Source organism: Vigna unguiculata, chromosome 2, assembly GCF_004118075.2.
Source record: "Vigna unguiculata cultivar IT97K-499-35 chromosome 2, ASM411807v1, whole genome shotgun sequence".
NCBI classification, from domain to species: Eukaryota; Viridiplantae; Streptophyta; class Magnoliopsida; order Fabales; family Fabaceae; genus Vigna; species Vigna unguiculata.
Window position 1 is genome coordinate 5043032 of NC_040280.1, and position 20813 is coordinate 5063844.

General features: G+C 36.9%; 1 protein-coding gene across 1 annotated transcript; it reads right to left on the minus strand.

Moving 5' to 3' along the window:
• Positions 1-3187: 3187 nt before the first annotated feature.
• Positions 3188-4345, minus strand: LOC114174398 (putative clathrin assembly protein At1g25240). Its single transcript, XM_028059238.1, has one exon. The coding sequence runs from the start codon at positions 4343-4345 to the stop codon at positions 3188-3190; it is 1158 nt and encodes a 385-aa protein (XP_027915039.1).
• Between the last annotated feature and the right edge of the window lie 16468 nt (positions 4346-20813).

Here is a 20813-nt window from a genome sequence, read left to right on the forward strand (position 1 = left end):
ACCCAAGTTCATCATCACAACCACCACGCATTCAACGGAGATGAAAACGTGAGCCACCATTGCTGCGTCGCTTCATCAATTCCATGAGTTCCACCATCTTCACCACAAGATGCAGATCGGAGAAGAAACACGAACTAGTAACTCCATCACCTCTTCGACAGTTCACCACGCGAAGCCACCATAAACGAACTAAGACGCAAATTGCAGCAGCTTCTCGTGCAATAGAAAACCCTAAACGTCAGCAGACTTCGTGCAACCAATGAACTATAACACGTGAACCATCTTCTTGCCGGAAGAGTGTAAAAATGAAGCAACCATGAACACTACTGTCAAACACAAGCACCTCCATTGTTAGACACCCTTGCGATAGAAACCCTAGTAGGAAGAGAGAAAGAGCGCATTGCCACATGGCAGCCTTTCAATGGACACTCAAATGGTCAAATAATGTTAAAGCATGGTCAAATATTCAAATATGGACAAAGTTTGGTCAAACAAGAGGGTTTTAAGTGCAAATATTGATATATTGGGATTTATCTACAAATTTGGACTATTGGATTGCAAAGGACTGATTTAGAAAATTAATGCAAATATTATTTGGTAATAATTTATTAGATATCTTTAAATAGTTTATTTATTTAATTATATAATAAATTTTTAACCAACTATATTTGTTAAATAGTCTATATCTCTCCAAATATTTTTAAATATTCATAATCACTATAAAGATAAATAATGTTTATATTTATCTTTATTTTAAAAGATTTTTGAGAGATTTTAGCAACAAAAAACCCAGTCCAAGTCCTATATAAAGAGATCAAAGGAAAGTAGAAAATGGAAGCTCGAAACTTCAGAGTTTAGGAACCCTTAGGGGGGCCTAATTTCGTCCTCTCTCTCCCTTTTTTTTTATCTTGCATTCTATGGAGGGCTAAGCTTCAAGGGTTAGTTTCACTATAATTTCTTAATTGGATTATGAGGTTAGATGAATCAATTGGTTTGTTCTTTTGATTCTTGTTGTGATTTATTTTGATCTATGTCTTTTGGTTCTTACTCTAGTGAAAGTAATGATCTTTACATTGTAGCAAGTTAGCACAATGGTAAATATACAAAACATAACAATCATATGAGTCCAAGGTTTTTAAATTTTAATTGAGAAATTACTTTGGTTAAATTTATAAACTTTCATATGATTGAATGAGTTTTTTGCTAATAATTGAGAAGTTACTTTGATTAAAGGTGAAAACTTTGATTAGAATTAATCAAGAACTTACTTTGGTTAATTAGCTTTTTACTAAATATAAGAGGTAAAAGAATAAACATGATTATGATTAGTAAAATTTAATTGAGAAGTTAATTTGGTAAAATTTACTATAATTAATCTATAAAGTTCCTGCTTTTGATTGAGAAGTTACTTTGATTAAAAATGAGGATGCCAACAAATCAATTGAGAAGTTACATTGATTAATTTGAAATCTTAAACAAGAAATCAATAACAATAATCTTTGGGAAACTAATGATGAATCATATTTTTTAAAAGCAGTGGAATCAACCTATTCTCTTTACTATATTGTTTTTATCTCTTTTTATCTTTTCAATTCTATTTCTTTCTTTGTTTATCTCAGTCCCTTATATTTTTATTATTTTATTTGACTAACTCTTTTGTATAAGAACTAATTTGTTAGAAATCAATTTCGTGTTTGTTGGGAGACGACTTTGGGTTACTTTACCCTTTCTAATTTGTTGACTACTTTCTAAATAATACTGAAGTTGTTATAGATAATTTGTTACCCAACATGCATACCAAAAGTATATAAATTGCTTCATTTACAGTCATCCATAAATGTAATACTGTAACCAAAAATATAATTATAAACAACCCTAAGGACAAAATAAAAAGAAACAACAACTACAAAGTTTTCCAAAAGATAACTAGTGAAATGCTAAACTAAGATTTAAATAGTTGCTTCATCAGCACCATCTCTTATTAAACCAATACCTACTTCTTCATCTGCTCACACCTAATTATGGTGATCGTAGCAAAGAAGAAAAATAATCCAAGCATACAAACACATAAAAGGGTAACCTAATTTCATAAAAAGACACACATACACACAAACACACACAGACACACGGACAAACAGACACACACATACATAGACACACAGACACACATACACATAGACACAAACACACACACACACACATATATATATACACACACACACACATACACACATATACATTTATCACTCAATAGAATTTCAAATCAAGTTGCCTTAATACAACAAACCAGGCATTATCAAGTAACTCATCACACATAAAGACTAGCTAGACTCAATTATTTGGATATAGTCATTGACGTATGATTCTTGGAGGTGTTTGCACTTATGGTTGTCTCTACTACCTAGCCCGTTTGGGTTTCCCGGCCCGACTGAGTCGTCGAGTCGGACCGACCCATTTGGGTTGTCGAGTTTGTTTCCAAATTTATCTTGAACTCAAAACATAATTAAGCTTAAAATAAATATGATTAAAATAAAATTTTATCTCACAAGAAATTCAATTATGTTATCCAAATAAGAAATTGAAATGTAAGGTATTTTAATTTCTTTATCCAAACAAGTTATTTAGAAAGTGAAGGAAATTTAATCGTAAGAAATTCAAATAAAATGCATTTTAATTTCAGAACATTGTTGAAATGTTCCATCCAAACAGAGAGGAGTGGGGGAGAGTTTTATATTAAAGGAAGAAAATCAAAGAAAATTCACCAATGGAGTTCGCGCTGCTCGTATGGGGTTGTTCGCATTATTCGTTCACGTTTCTGTGAAGAAGAAAGTGAAAATGAAAGTGGCGTCACGGTTACATACGAAGGATTTTACATCTAATCCCTATGGTCAGAGATAAATTTATGTTTAAACCCTATGGTCACACATAAATTTTGAATTTTTTTTATGTCTGATATCTACTAATTGGACGTAAATCACTGGTCGCAATAACCTCATTTCACATTATCCTAACTTCCGATGAAATTTAATTTTCATATTTCTCAACTTACTTGAATACAATTTTGCAGTCACGACAAAGAAAGACTCTATCCTCATCATTTGATTTTATTTTTCTTCTCAAAGAATACATTCAATGCATGTCAACCTTATGAGAAGCTGAAAATAAAACCTGCATTTATGTATACTTGCTACAAAACAATTAAATCGGGAAGAACACAATTGTTGGAAACAGGAACATAGGGTACGAGGCTCAAAGAATAGTCCAAAAAAGGGTTATTTGTTGTGACACTTGCACCATTCAAAACATCAACTACTAAATCATCCTCGAACACTTCCCATTGGTTAGTGATGACGGTCTTCAAATCCGTTTGCTTCGTCTCCAAGAAGCTCACAATAGCTCTGCAATTATTATCCTCATGCGCCACAACACCATTTTCCTCATCACTTTCATCACTCTCCATAGTTTTTCCGTCTCTGATTCTTACCAGTTCTTCAATGTCTTTCTCATCCACCCTCACAATTTCAGGGCAGTCAGAAACATTAAGGATACCAATGTCCTTACAGAAGTTGAAGTACGTAGTCATCTTGTTCCCTTGCAATTCAGCTTTTCTCGCAACTTCCAGACCAACCCTAGCTTCCTCTTCCCCACCCATGTCGAGTATTCTCTCCACAACTCGATGAACCCCAGCGCAGAACTTCTGGTACACTTCCAAAACCTCGTCCATGACACAATCCATGGCCTCAAGAACAAGCACGACGTTCATGTGGGGGCTCCTGGGCTTCACCTGCAGAAGCAAGTCGATCAAACCAAGGAGCTTCTCCAAGCTCTGCAGCTCCTCCATCACGCTCTCTTCCTTCTCCTTGCCTCCACGTTTGGCCTCTCTCATTACTTCCATCCTCACAAACGCTGATTTTTGGTCCAAATACAAGAAATAAGCCCTAACAAAGGCGTTGTAAACCCAGGCCCTGTTAGGGTTTATGTGTGCGTCGCTGAAGAGCGACAAATCAAACGGCAACCTTCCCATCTTCTGCACTCCGGGAAGATCAAAACAGAAGACCCCATGAATGAGCATCAAGCCCTTGAGTGCCACCACCCACGAACGAGTCTTTTCCATCCTTATTGAAAGAGTGTAGAGAAGAGGTTGAAGGTAGAAGGGTGAGGTGCGTAGCCATTTGAAAACCCGCTGAACGTTCTTGTAATCCATGCATTGTTCGTCGTGGCTTGTGGCCTTTATGACTACCATTTCAAGATCAGGGTTCCTGCATGGTCCACTGGGTAAGAGCCTCGCCACCCAAATGCTGTACCTATCCTTCAACGCTCCCGTGGCTTTGATCCACAGCGTCATCCTCTCTGTGTTGTGATCTTGCAACGCAATATGCAAGAACAACAACAAGAAGAAGAAGAACAAGAATGTGTTGTGGAGAGAATGTTGGAGAGTCTGTTGCTTTTCCTTGTGTTCTTCACCTCGTTTGGAATGTGTGAAGATTGGTTATAGTTTTGGAAGCATGTTGAAGGTCTTCACAACCCATTTGTCCAACCACCATGTTGTGCTGTAAACTTCACATAATTGCTTATATTGTTTGTCTCGCCTTGTATTTTGGGGCATTCATGTGGTGGAATTCGTCAACGCTTGTTATGCCGCCTACTACAAAGGTGGCTTATCCTTAAATCCACCTTAATTTCCAAGTTTCTTTATACCATGCATATGTAATTTCCCTTTTCTTCATTTATTCATTAAATTATTAACGATTAATAATGTTGTTGCTATTGTTACCGTCCAGCACTGTTGTCAACTGTCAAAAATGGAATCTTGTGAATCGTCTTCAGCTTATCCACAAATTGTCACATTCCAGCTCTCACCACTTGCCACGTTTTCTCTTCAAAAGGATCCAAGTCTCGATTTTAAATTAATAATAATAATAATAATAATAATAATAATAATAATAATAATAATAATTTCGAGAATAATGCATGGAATTCTATTTGTTATCAATATGAACTCGTTATTTTCATATTTTTATACTCTTTCAGAAGTTATATTTTGTTTCCATATTCGGATTTTCATTTTGTAATTAAAAATTACGGTATTTTATTTTTAAATTTTTTATATAAAAGGAACACGGTTTTTTTTTTTTTCGATGAATGTTTAAAAATGAAATAAAACATGGTTTTTAAAGTAAAAGAGAATTTCCTACATCCCTTTTATATCTCCTTTAAGGCTATTTCGGAAAAAAAAATATATATATATATATATATATAATATTTTTTTTATTCTGATAAATAGTTGTGTAGTTTTCTATTTTATCCATTTTTTTTTTCTGTTTAACACAATTAATATGACACTGAATTTTTTTAATAAGAAATAAACATACAAAAACAAAAATATCTTTGAGACTTGAAAAAATTAGAGATTTTTTTTTTCAATATTGTAACTATTTGGTCCAAATTATATTATTATTAGACCTAAAACTCTCGATAAACATTAGATCCCATTATGAGATCCATATGAAATATCAACTTTCTTAAAATAAGGAAAAGATAATATTTGAGTAGATATTTAATATTATATGATATAAACATAACTCATTTATTATAAATGAATCCATTAACACTAATAGAACCCATAAACGTTATTCCTGACCCTAAAAAGGCTATAAATACATAATATTACAAGGAGTACATATCATCTCATAATCAATTTTTACTCATATACTCACTTAAATATCATACTCACTTAAGCGTTAGTCCTTGTAGGCGAACTTCCACTAGTGATTCGGAGCCTAGATACACGTTAATAATTTGGACATAAACTGCATGGCCAAATTCGATAAGAACATTTGGTGTCCATCGTAGGTCGAGTAGAAATACTTCTCCACAACACACAAGTGTATTATGTTGATGCCTCGCTAAAACCAGACATCTAGTTTTTATGTACCAAATATTGATCAACAAGCAATTAATACAATAAAAACTCACATGGAGACAATCCTCAGTAAAAATAAGGAAAGTATCCAACAAGTAGTCGAAGAGATGTAGGATATGAAGTAGCTCTTTAGACAAGAGTTGAAAGCTCACTTTGAGTAGTTGTGCACCCAACACCAACAAAGCTAGAAGCCCATCAATGGACTTGGGTTTTAAACATTCACCATTTGTGGGGATGAAAACTTCCTTAGCCATCAATTGAGGGGCATGTTCTGATACACACTAAATAGTCTCATATCGTTTAGGAGTTAAGACCGAGGGCAGTTTAAATACCCCTTTCTCACTAATGCAAAATATGTTTTTTAACACTAGTGCAAATTTGACATTTTACTTCGCCTTATAGGCCTCAATTGCCGCTGAACCAAAGCCTATAAGAAGGCGGTGGCATTTTTGCAATTTTCGTCCAACTTTTGGCCCCGGTTGCAACAGAACCGAAGCATATAAGGTAGCGTCAGTATTCAAATTTTCAAAAATGCCATCAACATTAGGCTTTTGGCCTCGGGTCTTTAAGGACCGAAGCAATAAATGGGACTTTTGGCCTCGGTTGCAACAGAACCGAAGCATATAAGGCAGCGTTAGTTTTCAAATTTTCAAAAATGCCATCAGCATCAGGGTTTTGGCCTCGGGTCTTTAAGGACTGAGGCAATAAATGGGCTTTTGGCCTCGGTTATTAATTGAACTAGGCCATAAGGGCGGTTAAAATTCCCAATTCGCGAGCCTTAGCTACTATTCATCGTCTCCCCCAAAACTCTTCTCTCTGCGCGAATTTCTCCGCTTTGTCACCACCACCATGCTCTGCCTCCGTCACCGACCAATATCCTCCGTCAATAGTCATGCGTCGTTGCCTCCGTCGTGCTGTCCAAGTTCACCGATTGCAAATCACCTCCCGCCGCGGGTGAGTTCGAAACTACTTGGTTCATCTCATCATTAGTAGCCTTTAATGCGGTATTTACATTGGTATCACCCTTCTCCTCAGATTCCGATGAAGAAACACCTGGTGAATTTGAAACCGAGTGTTGAGCTTGCAGAACTTCTAATTGTTCTAGATCCAGTATCTGATCTTGTAGAAGAGGGTTTTTTGGCTTAACCTCTCCTTGTTGGATTTTGTGTTGTGTTTCAGTGGGAGCCATGGATGGAGGTGCACTGGGTGGTGCAGGAGGACACGCAAAAGGTGTGTGAAGTGGAGTACACAGAGAAAGCAGTCCATGGGCAGCCCACCATATAGTTGCGGCGGCAATGGTGGCTATTGTAATAGCTGTCACACTCGGAGGAGTGCACACGGGAGAATCTGCGGAAGTTTCTGCATTTACCATATGGCTTCGGTTCTCGTGGACCCGAGGCAGAAAAGGAACCCTATGGCTCCAGTTCATTTAGAACCGAAGCATAAAAGGGACTCTATGGTCTTGGGTAATAACCGAGCCTAAAAAGGGATACCTTTTGGCCTCACCCCAATATTTCTCGATTCCAGACTCGAGGTAAAATGAGGAAAATAACCGGGACAAAAAACCCTTAGTGCACTAGTGTAAGTCTATTTTTGAACAGACTTAGGTACGATAGACGTAAATTTTAGGTTTGTTGTTGACTAACAAACTTAAATTATAAGTATGTTGTTGGCTAACAGACTTAAAATTGAAGTCTTTTGTAAACCAACAAGCCTAAATCGATATAGATTTCTACAAAATAATAAAAAATAAATAGTGCATTTAAGTCTCTTGTGACCATTATCATACAACTTATACATGGATGAGGTTTTTCAGCAATGTCTTTTAGCATACTCACAACATATTAGCCATTCCTATATTATGGTGTGTGTTATATGTTTAATACTCTTCTGTTTTCCAAATGAATCACTTAGATATTTGAAAAAACAGAAGATACAGGTGCCCAAAGACAAAATATATCTAGGACTAAGATTTAAGACAAAGCATATAGTGCAAACTATCACATTGTATAGAAGTGCTACAAAAGAAGTCGTCAATTTTCGACCTTAACGGAAATAAACAAAAACAAAACAAAAGTACAACAAATTCCAATATAAACAAATGAAACAAGATCTAGAATATGGTGAAAAATCACATAATGTGCTTACCAACAACAACATGAAGGGTGAGGTAGCTATATGGCTTTTCACAAGCCACACCAATCTTCAGCACAAGATTAAGAAACCTCAGATTGGTTAGCACTCAATTACCTGAACACTCTAGGGAAAAAAGTTAAAAGAATAAGTCCTAGCTTCTATGTTGCAAAACTTCTTCACTTCACTACACTCCATTACTTCATTCCACCATTCAGATCTCCTCCTCAAGTGTTGGGAAACAAGAACTTGTTCAAAAAAAAAAAACTCCAAAGCAACATCTTCCACGTCTTAATCTTCTCTGATATCAATATACTAAACGCATCCCTTAGTTGCAAATCCAATATAAAAAAAACTGCCTTAGTTTTATGAATCTCCTCAAACATAGGATTAAAAGCCTTAAAACGGAAGGAAAGTCACAAAATTGAAAGTGGAAAATAGATTAAAAAACGAATATATCATAAAGAAAGATCAAAACTGAATGTAGAAGGAGAAAAGGAAGAGACTTTGGTACCTACAGAAGATAATGTAATCAAACCAAAGAAGGATCGCTATAGTGGCCGCTAGTCCACCATAGAAAGTTGATGTCACTGACAGGTGGGGAGAAGAGGCTCGCAAATCACTAGAGGTGGAGAAAAAGGTGTGACAAATTAGTGTGACAAAGCGTTCTTGACCCAAGTTATCTAGTTTTTTATTTAAAACTTGCAATTGTTGTTGATGGGCTTGTAGCTCTTGTTGGTGTTAGGCGTGCATATGTTCCAATTAAATTTCCAAGTCTTGTCTGCACTACTACTTCATCTCCTGCATCGTTGCGTCTACTTGTTAGATACTTTCCCCATTTTTATTGAGGATTTTCTCCAAGGGAATTTTGATTGCATTGACTATTTTTTGATTCATATCTGCTACAACTAACCAAGAATATACTTTGGTTAATTAGCTTTTTACTTGATATAAGAGGTAAAAGAATAAACATGATTTGGCATAGTAATGTTAATTGAAAATGTACTTTTGTTAAATTTATTATGATTAATCTAAAAAATTATTACTTTTGATTGAGAATCTACTTTGCTCAATAGTGAGAACGCCAACAAATTAGTGTGACAAAGCGTTCTTGACCCAAGTTATCTAGTTTTTTATTTAAAACTTGCAATTGTTGTTGATGGGCTTGTAGCTCCTATTGGTGTTAGGCGTGCATATGTTCCAATTAAGTTTCCAACTCTTGTCTGCACTACTACTTCATCTCTTACATAGTTGCGTCTACTTGTTAGATACTTTCCTCATTTTTATTGAGGATTTTCTCCAAGGGAATTTTGATTGCATTGACTGTTTTTTGATTCATATCTGCTACAGAAAAACTATATGCTTGGGTTTGAAGGTGTGTTAACTCCTTGCACTAACACAAAAACAGGCTTTTAAGCTTGTTAATTTAAGTCTGTTCATAAAGGAACAAACTTAAAAAGTGTGAGGTGGCATTTTTCTCTTCCTTTTAAGTCTATATGTAGTTTTTTAGATTAATCATAATAAATTTAACAAAAGTACATTTTCAATTAACATTATTATGCCAAATCATGTTTATTCTTTTACCTCTTATATAAAGTAAAAAGCTAATTAACCGAAGTATATTCTTGGTTAATTCTTGTTAAAGTTTTCACCTTTAATCAAAGTACATTCTCAATTATTAGCAAAAGCTCATTTAATCACATGAAATTTCCTAAATTTAATCAAAATATGTTCTCAATTATTGGCAAAACACATTCAATCATATGAAAGTTCCTAAATTTAATCAAAGTACATTCTCAATTAAAATTAAAAACCCTTAGACTCATATGATCAACATGCATATAGATTAAAACATCTCACTAATTAGCTATTACATAAAAAACACTACTTTTTATGTGACTCAGAGATAAAATACATATATGAATGAAAATCAAAACAATAATCAAAAGAACAAAGATGTTATTTTAATTTAACCTCAGAATCCATAATGAAATTATAGTGGAACCAACCTTAGAAGCTTAGCCCTCCATGGATTGGATATAATACATGACAAATGATGAATGAAAGAAAAAGTACAAAGGATGGAAAGAATAAAATGAAAGATGTGGTGGATGGTAGTTGCCAAAACCAGAGTTGCTAATTTCTTTATGTGCTTCCCCTAAGTCTCTTCATATAGAACTTGAATGGATGTGAACTTTATCTTTTTTGTTGATAAAATCTTTAAAATCATTTATCTGTTGACCAATAGACTTAAATCCACATAGATTTCTACATAAAAAAAAACAATGAATTTAAGTTTATTGTGATCATATCATACAACTTATACATGGAAGAGGTTTTTTACCAAGGTCTTTCATCATACTAACAACATACAAACAATTCTCATATTATTGTGTGTTATTTGTTAATACTCTTATGTTTTCCATATGAATCACTTAGATATAATAAAAAATAAAAGATAGTGCCAGAGACAAAATGTATATAGGACTAAAATTTAAGACAGAGCATATAGTCCAAAACCACCAATTTTTTATATTAAAGAAAATAAATAAAAAACACACGTACAAAAAATTCCAATATAAACAAATGAAACAAAATCTAGAATGTGGTGAGAAATCACATAGCGTCGTTACAGGTAGCAACATCCAAGTTGAGGTAGCTACATGGTTTTTCACAAGCCACACTAATCTTCAACATAAGATTAAGGAATATTAATCTCTCTTTCCTGATAAGAGTGGATCATGATTGCAAATCTTGTTGGACGACCCACCCGAGAGCTTGAGCAACCTCAAATTGGCCTTCACTCAATTACCTGAAAACTATAGGAAAAAAATTAAAAGAATCTATCCTATCTTGTATGTTGCAAAACTCCATTTCACCATTCATCCATTCCATCATTCATATGTCATTCTCAAGTGTTGGGAAACAAAAACCCATTAAAACAAACTCTGAAACAACATTTTTCACGTCCTCAATAAAGCACTTGATGTAATTCTCTAGATACCTCCCACTCTCCACGTGGCTCTGGAACATCGCAAGAAACGACCTATATGTCAGAATTAGCTTCTTCGATATCGGTATCCTCAACTCCACCCTTAGCTCTGAATCCAATAGCAAACTAAATCGCCCAATGTAACATCCCTACTGGAAATTACTTAATTAAAATAAATGAATAAATAATTTATAAAATAACCTCATAGTTTCATTATTCCCAACCGCGGGGAATTTAAAACATCGTTTAATGTGTCAAAATTTAATTAAAGCTAAGTAATAGTCTTATTACAATTTCCAAACTTCTGATAAAATAATAAAAACATAATAAAATTCCTAGCTCCGTCCCCAAGCTAGCCCCTCTCTCCGTCTCAAACATCAAGAGCATCACCTGTGTCATCAATTGCTCTCGTGTAAAGAATTACACGATCATCGCCAAGCACAAACAGAAAGGGTGAGCTTAATAAATAAAAAAAAGACATCAGTTCAATAATATATTTACTACCAGTTATATTATTAAAATTACACATTGGCCAAGTCCTTAATACTCCAAGGCTTTTCAACCTTCACATCACATCACATAGTTAGCCATGGACTCAGGTTTTATGATGCTCACACGAACCTGCCCGCTCGTGGTCCTGCCTTTACAAACCTCCTTGTTCGTAGTCTTACTCTATGGACCCGCCCGTCCGACACACATGATCCACCAGCTACGTACCTCCCCGTACGCAGCATCTCTCGAATGTGAGCACAGAGCATACGAACCTACCTCGCTCGTATCCCCACATGAGAGTAACTAGATATGAACCTCCCCGCTCATATCATCACGTGTTAACCACCATCCATAAACCTACCCGCTCATGGCACAACATCTCCCGACCCAAGCATAGTGTCATTGTCAGTTAAACGTAACACACACAACTCATAACCTACTACTCAATCGCCTGGCGCAACCCCCAGCATCGCTAAGCGATACAGGTCCAGATCGCCTGGCGGTTTACGTCCCACCGCCAGGCGCTAGGTTCTCGAACAGAAGCTCGCTGCATCGCGTCCGCCTAGCGGATCCCACCTCACCGCCTGGCACCAATCACTACAGACCCCCTTTCTGGGTCTTCTACCGCCTGGCGCACCCAGTACAGCCGCCAGGCGCTGTGACAGTACAGTACCAGTCAATGATTTCACCTCTCTTTCAGATTATCCCACATTTTCCCTAATCTCTCCAAGGTAGCAAAGCAGTCTTGGTTAATCTCACTGTCATTCTAAATTCCTAGCCAACCTCTTGACCGTTCGCAGCACTTATACTCCCATTCTAAATTCCCTATCTCGCCTACGATTCACCTATTCCCTCCAACATTATGCCATAAATTCTCCCAATTCATAATGAAACCACACAGTACATTTCCTCATACCACATTCTCTGCTCAAATTGCATTATCACAGTACCACACTTCCTACTCAGTTAATTTTATAATTCATTTTACACAAATCATGGTAATACCTTGAATCTTAATCCAACTATCCCTTATTCCAGCGATGCAATCCCCAACAAGTGTGTTCATTCAAACCTGAGACTTGTCATTGAAACTCTTCTTCTTACTATTTCAAACTAACCTTCTTACAACCTTACCATATCATGTGCATACCTTCACACTTAATCCAATTTCCCTAATTATATACTACAAATTATTTATCTCTTACCGTTTTACCAATAATTGTCTAAAACCATGACTTGTCCAAGTTCTACTCCCTTCCATTCTTTTCTCACTCTTTTAAGCACACAAAACCAGACTTGCACCCATTGTCGCCTGACGACAAGCAGCACGCCACCGGGCGGTATACCAGTTTTCTGCAGAATCGCAGGCTCTCCATTCCTATGACATGCTCAATCCATTTTCCAGTTTCCATTCCTCCCAATTTTAGTCACCAAGATGCAACCATACCTATATTACGTGCTAGTTATCTACTCTCAATTTGATTCATAATAGTGTCTCTATATTCACTCTCATGCATAGCCCCAATTCATACACTATCATCTCTCAACCTTGCCCTACCCCAAATTGGTAATCAATTTCGGTCCAGCAAGGCATCCAATAGAACCCACTCACATCAATCACAAAAACCACATGCATACTTGTACAAATAGCATCAAAACATCAAAAGAAACACGAACGACATTGCACCACCTGGTAGGAATTCATCGCCGCCAGGCGGTTCAAGCCAAAACAAGAACAATGCTCATCACTGATGTGCCGCCTGGCAGTAGGGATTGAACCGCCAGGCGATTTCTGGGAAAAACCCAGAAACTTCGATGAAACAGTGCGCAAAATGACAGTAAACATGCAGTTGTGATCACACAAGCACAGTGTAATTGATACAACTAAAGGAAACACACAAAGTAACTCCCCTTACCTTTGATCCTCGCTCCAAACTCGAATTCTCGATGATTTCACTAACCCGAACACTCCTTGAGTCTTCTCTTGCACTCCCACACTATCTTCCACCCTCACTTCTCTCAACTATTCGTGCCAAAACACAAAAGTGTCGCTGTCTAGTTCACTCTTAGTTTCCAGCCCTCTCTCTCGATAATCTTTCTCTCCCTCTCTCACAATTATAACTTTTAAGTGCCCCCTTCCCACCATAAATCAGAATTAGGTTTCATGTGCCTAATGACTAGACAACTAAACATTAGCATAAAACTTTCAACCATTCAACTGCCTCCTTCTGCAGTTAGGGTTCCTATGCCTCTCCAATGCCATGCAAAAATAGAAGTAATCAAAAATGAAACATCTATTTTGGTTCTTATCAAGACTTGAACCCATAACCAATCAATTACCAAGTTAAGAACACAACCAATTCAACCAAATCATCTTTTGTGATAATTCCTACATCTTTAGAATTTTATCATCATGTCAAGCCTCCAATATATAACTAAATAAAAATACATAATTTAAATAACATCCAAGTGGCACACATAGGACTCGAACCCAAGCCCTCTTACACAAACCAAAGTACTCTTAACCACTTGAGCTAGTACTTTTCCACGTCATTGTCCCACACATTAATTGCTTTAAACGTTTCTATTACCCGCCATAATTAAATAATTATTTAAATAACTATTTAATTTTTCTCGGGTCTTACATCTACCACATTCCAAAATTATTAAAAACAAGTAACTTACTACAAAAACATCACAAGGATGAATCCGTGAAATTCCCCCATCCTAACCCCTTTCTAACTCTAAGCATCCACATGCTCACCTGCAACAACATCTGCTTATATGTAACAATTTACTTGATCATCACCCAACACACACAAATAAGGTGAGCTCAAAATAAAATTACATTACAATATACATTACAATAGCAATTTAAAACCCCTTATACTACTTGTATCACACCTAGCTGATCCAAACAAATAATAATAATAAATGATCACCATATCTATACGCAAAATGAATCAAGTAGCCGGCCTAGGTCGACCTAAGCCTAACCGGCCTAAACTGCTAAAAGAGCAATCTGCCTAAGCTGCTAAGAGAATAGCTAGCCTAAGATGACATGTGAACAATAACGGCATAAGCCGCTAAAAGGGTAGTCGGTCTACACCGACCACTCTAAGAAACATGACGAAATCGAAGCACTCCTAAAATTCAGTAAGCCCACAATAATCAGACTAAGGGCCTGGACTGGGGCCCAGGCCCACCTATGGCCCACCCATGGAATGGTCAAACATAATTAATAATCTATAAATATACATGGACCCCACGAATTAAAGGTACATATTCATTACTTCCCTAATCACCTGATTTGACTTTCTGAGAGATTTCAATGACTTGAGCTTCGGAGTCCCTTCTGCAGGTAACCCCTCCCAGGTCCAAGCAAACATATGCCAACCGGGAATAGGCCTACTAAGGAAATGGTGGACTATGGGTAAGCTGATACTTTTGCCTAACTCATCTTATTTGTTCTCTGCAGGAACACTCCTGATACACCAAAACCTAAGACCCAAACATTCACATCTTCCTTCAGACGCCTCTTGATTCTACACCCTTTGATGATAACTTGATCGATCCTTATAATCCAACTTTGCACCCAAAACCGCCTGGCGCATCACTTGCGTCACTAGGGAAAAACTTGTTCCAGACCCCCTAACGGACACCTCATGTTACCACGCGCCATGCGCTTTCCAAAGCCTTTGTAAGATATTTTTTGCCTAGCGGGATCACCCTTTCTGCCAGGCACCATGCGTTGTACACTTCTCTACTTGGCAGTGTGGGGTGTGCTGCCAAGCGGTTTTTGGCACTTTGAAGCAAGTTTCAAAGAACCCCAAGCACTCAACATATAATCCATAACATCAAATATGCTTATCGAGTCATAATCACATGATTGGATCACAGTCCAACTCAATCACATACATCATGAATTCATTACACCATCACTTAAGGTTTCACAATAATCTCTTGCACATTTTATTTTATCAATTAATCATGCCATATTGAATTTAACTCCAAAACAGTTTCTGCAACAATTTATTCATTCCAAATGCATTATGCCAAGTCCCTAATTTATCATCACTACATGATCATGCACTTTAAAGACTTTCAAACCAGCAATCATGTGTATCATATATGTCCAGTTATAGACATCCAAACTAGGATCACATCGTTCAAACTAAAGAGCAACATGTTATGAACCCTTTGTCAAACTTTCAGCTAAATTAGACGGTTAACAAATCGGGAAACACAATTTTATGAAAACTACGCAGACTAGAAAAATCATAATCGCCCAGCGACTCGATCTTGCCGCCTAGCAAAACAAGACCATAGACTTGGCACTTAGCGTTAGGAAACCACCGCTCGGCGATCCCTGCTGCGGAAAAAATTTGAAAAATAGCGTTTTCCTGAAAAAATGCCTATTCCACACGTCCTAAGCATCCAAGTACACGATCCAATCATGTAATTGCTCGAACATTCAATCAATCATGCATCCAATATTCATACAATTTTAATTCCAACATTGGCACCAAACATCATACTCATAACCCAATTCATTTCTCAAAAGTCTTCCTAGAACCCTTATGAGCATACATTGTTCAATCCCCACATTAGCATCAACTTTAGTAGTTTATCATTAATTGATCAAGAAAATCATCCAATACCGTCATGCATAATAATTCTAAGACATCACCATTGCCACCAAACTCCATAAAACTCAAAAATCTGAACCACGGGGCTCGCGTCGCCTATCATATAGCATATAGTTTTTCAAATGTGTTGATGCACCTTCAAACTGAAGCATATAGTTTTTCTGTAGCAGATATGGATCAACAAGCGGTCAATGCAATCAAAACTCATTTTGGAGAAAATCCTTGGTAAAAATGAGAAGAGTATCTAACAAGTAATCGCGGGGATGGAGAAGATGAAGTAGTAGTGCAGACAAGAGTTGGAAACTCAATTGGAGCATATGCACGCCCAACAACAACAAGAGTTACAAGCCCATTAACAACAATTGCAAGCTTTAAATAAAAAATAGATAATTTTGGCCAAGAACGCTTTGTCCCACTAATAAGTTCTCATTTTACTTATTTTACACATGCATTTTAGCACTTTTCTAGTTTGATTTCATTGAATATCTTGTGGATTTTACTCCCTTTCAGCTACATTTGAATTAAACTACCCATCTTTTTATCCCTTAGCCTTGGCCACAATATAAGCCTAATAAAGTCCACACAAATCAAAGATTGGTTGTTGCTTTTCGAAAAAACTTTAATTTAGAGGAAAATATTTTGTCATATTAAGAGGTTTGTCCAAAAAAAAAGATTGAAAAAGTGTTCAAAGATTTGCTTTCAAACACTGGGCAGTTTATTTTTGGTTGACATGTTTCTATAGAGATGAAGATTAGCACGAGTAGTCAAGTTATATCAAGGTCATGCCCTCTCATTCTTTCATTCTTCATGCGTTTCCTATCATATTTTCTGCTTCGAGCTTAAAACTTTGATCTACCTTTCTCCTACCATTACTCATTATTCTCACTTTGAAATAAATTGGGGAGACATTTCACTTGTTGTTCCTACATTGTAGTCGGATATCTTGAATTTGGACAATTATTGACTTTGATTGTCAGCTTACATTGGGGCAACTAGTATGAAGTCTCCAATTATTTTCAACATTCTCATGTTATCAACAACTAGGGCAAGCTCAAACACATTTTGCACCCTGAGACCAATCTACATCCTCAAATTGGGGCAAATTTTGAAGTCTCCATCTATTTTATCAATAACTGGGACAAGCCCAGACACACCTCATGTCTTGAAGTTAACCCTTAACTATCAAATTGGGGCAACTCTTTAGTCAATTACCTCATCTAATCCCTTCCAAGAGATTTGGCAATTTCATGTATGTCACTCAAATAGTGTTAAAAAAGCAATAATACATAAACGAGTTTCTCAATAAACTGATTAGACCAAAGAATATTTTTCAAAGAAAAAAAAATCAAAACAGAGGGATTCCATAAATCTAAAAATAACAACAAACTAGGGATCAATTGAAATAAGTTTTATACAATGTAAAAGGTGAAAAAATACATGAGGGCATGCTTCATGCATAGATTCATATCTAATCATACATACATCATTCATTTTTGTGAAAAAAGGTTAACAGACAAAGGCACTTTCATCATGCATTCATACATTAATTCATGTAAAAAAATATATATCATAACATATGCATCATAAACTAATATTGTAATAGTGTTCAAAAAGAAAATCCATTAATCATACCAACATTATCATTCATTATGCATTATCAAAATAAACATAACAACATTATCACACATCATAATCAATGTTAAAAAAAAATAATACATAGCATGTGTCAACATTTTAATGCACATATAATGTAAATGTTAAAAAAAATAATAAGCATCAACATACTCATGCATTCATAAAAATAAAATTCATACAAGGTGTTAGCATCTACATGCATTCATACACATGACATCAATTGTCAAACAAAAAATATTCAAGCATGTGTTAGAAAAATTAGGTTCTATATAGTATTTGGTTCAAAAAAAAGTCACATACATGCCAACATATTCATGCATATATCATATTAGCATATTCATGCATATATCATATTAGCATATTCATGCACATATCATGTTAACATATGTCTTAATCATCATGCATCATGTACATGCGTCATAGTTCTTTTTTTTTTCGAAATTCTTGTCACTCTTGGATCAAAACCCTCTTTATTCACATGAATGGTTTTCAAATCCTTCTGTTTCAAAACGAAGAAAATATGAAAGATACAAAATTTTGCTTCTTTAATATTTCTCGGATTGATGGTCCTCTTCATTCATATATCTTCAAACCCAGATTTATCTGGCCCCTCAAGCCCAGTTTTATATGGCCACCTCAAGCCTAGCTTTGTCTATCCCCCAAGCCTAGTTTTGCACTGGCCCCTAAGCCCAGCTTTGTCTAGCCCCCAAGCCCAGTTTCGCATTGGCCCCTAAATCCCAGGTTAGTCTGGCCTAAGCCTAGTTTCGTCTAGCCCCTAAGCCCAGTTTCACACTGGCCCTTAAGCCTAGCTTTGTCTAGCCCACAAGCCTAGTTTTCGCATTGGCCACTCAAGCCCAGTTCAGTCTGGCCGAAGCCTAGTTTCGCACTAGCCCCTAAAGCCCAGGTTAGTATGGCCCAAGCCTAGTTTCGTCTAGCCCCTAAGCCCAGTTTCGCATTGGCCCCTAAGCCTAGCTTTGTCTAGCCCACAAGCCTAGTTTTCGCACTGGCCACTCAAGCCCAATTCAGTCTGGCCCAAGCCTAGTTTCGCACTAGCCACTAAGCCCAGTTTCACACTGGCCCCTAAGCCTAGTTTTGTCTAGCCCCCAAGCCTAGTTTATCTAGCCCAAGCCCAGTTTCGCACTAGCCCCTAAGCCTAGCTTTGTCTAGCCCCTAAGCCCAGTTTATCTGGCCCAAGCCCAGTTTCGCATTGGCCCCTAAGCCTAGCTTTGTCTAGCCCCCAAGCCCAGTTTACCTGGCCAAGCCCAGTTTACCTGGCCAAGCCCAGTTTCGCACTGGCCCTTAAGCCTAGCTTTGTCTAGCCCCTAAGCCAAGTTTATCTGGCCCCTAAGCCTAGCTTTGTCAAGCCCCCAAGCCCAGTTTATCTAGCCCAAGCCCAGTTTATCTGGCCCAAGCCCAGTTTCGCACTGGCTCCTAAGTCTAGCTTTGTCTAGCTCGCAAGCCCAGTTTATCTAGCCCAAGCCTAGTTTCGCACTGGCCCCTCAAGTCGATTTTTATGTAGCCACCCTAAGCCTAGCTTTGTCTAGCCCCTAAGCCCAGTTTCGCATTGGCCCCTTAAGCCCTGTTTCATCTAGCCACCCTAAGCCTAGCTTTGTCTAGCCCTCAAGCCTAGTTTAGCATTAGCCCCTTAAGCTCAATTTATCTGACCTCAAAGCTCAGTTTTACATATCTCTCAAGCCTAGCTTTGTCTAGTCCTCAAGCCTAGTCTTACCTTGTTTTTGTGCTAGTCAAAGTTCACACATTGTCATCATTTTTTACACATTTTTTTACGTTAAACAAAGATCCCCTACCAATTCGTTTGAGTCATTTATTTTGCTTCATGTATATAACCTGGGGCAACTTTGTTTGTTTCATATCATTTTTTTCCATCTAGAGATTCAAGTATACACTTATCACAAGTCTTGTCAAGAACAAACGAGTCTCTTTCATTCATGCATTCACAGAATTCAACTTGACTCTCACATGGTGATGATTCCATATTAGAACCCTCTTCACAAAATGGTTAAAAATTGTTGTTTCTATATCGGCCCTTTGCGAGGCAATGGTCGAGTTCAAGTTTTCTTTTGATATGTTGGCCATTTGCGAGGCAATGCTCAAGCCCAGGTTTTCTTTTGGTATCCCGGCCCTCTGCGAGGCAATGGTCGAGCCCAAGATTTCTTTTGGTATCTTGGCCCTCTACAAGGCAATGGTTGAGCCCAAGTTTTCTTTTGGTATCTCGGCCCTCTGCAAGGCAATGGTCGAGCCTAGGTTTTATTTTTGTATATCGGCCCTTTGTGAGGCAATGGTCGAGCACAAGTTTTCTATTGGTATATCGGCCCTCTACGAGGCAATGGTCGAGCCTAAGTTTTCTTTAGGTATCTCGGCCCTCTGCGAGACAATGGTCGAGCCTAGGTTTTCTTTTGGTATCTCGGTCCTCTGCGAGGCAATGGTCGAGCCCAGGTTTTCTTTTGGTATCTCGGCCCTCTATGAGGCAATGGTCGAGCCCATGTGTTCTTTTGATATATCGGCCCTCTGCGAGGCAATGGTCGAGTTCTCTTTTTTCATTTTTAAAACCCGAACGAAATTAGTGTTTTTATCTTTACTTATCTTTTACTATGATAATATGAAATTTTCACTTTCATATTATCTAGTCAAATCTAAATAAAGAGGGACAGCTGTCAACACCCAATTTCGTCCGGATAAATGCATATGTTTGGTTAAAAAAAATAATAACAAAAATAATATATAATATAATAATAATAAATAATAAAATAAAATATAAAATATGTTTGATTGATAGTAGGTTTTTTTTAACTTTAATTCTACCGTGGGAAAAAAGAAAAAAAGAAAAAATCAAGAGAAGGAGAATCTAATTTATTTATCACACTCTTTTCATGAGCCCAAATGTTTTACATATTTTCACCTCCACTGTTAGCTATTTACACTCTTCACATGACCTATCAGAAAAGAACTTTTCATAATTTCTATTTTT

What these genes read in the sequence shown, in the direction of transcription:
- LOC114174398 (XM_028059238.1), bottom strand. Translation starts at nt 4,345, where the DNA reads ATGACGCTGTGGATCAAAGCCACGGGAGCGTTGAAGGATAGGTACAGC.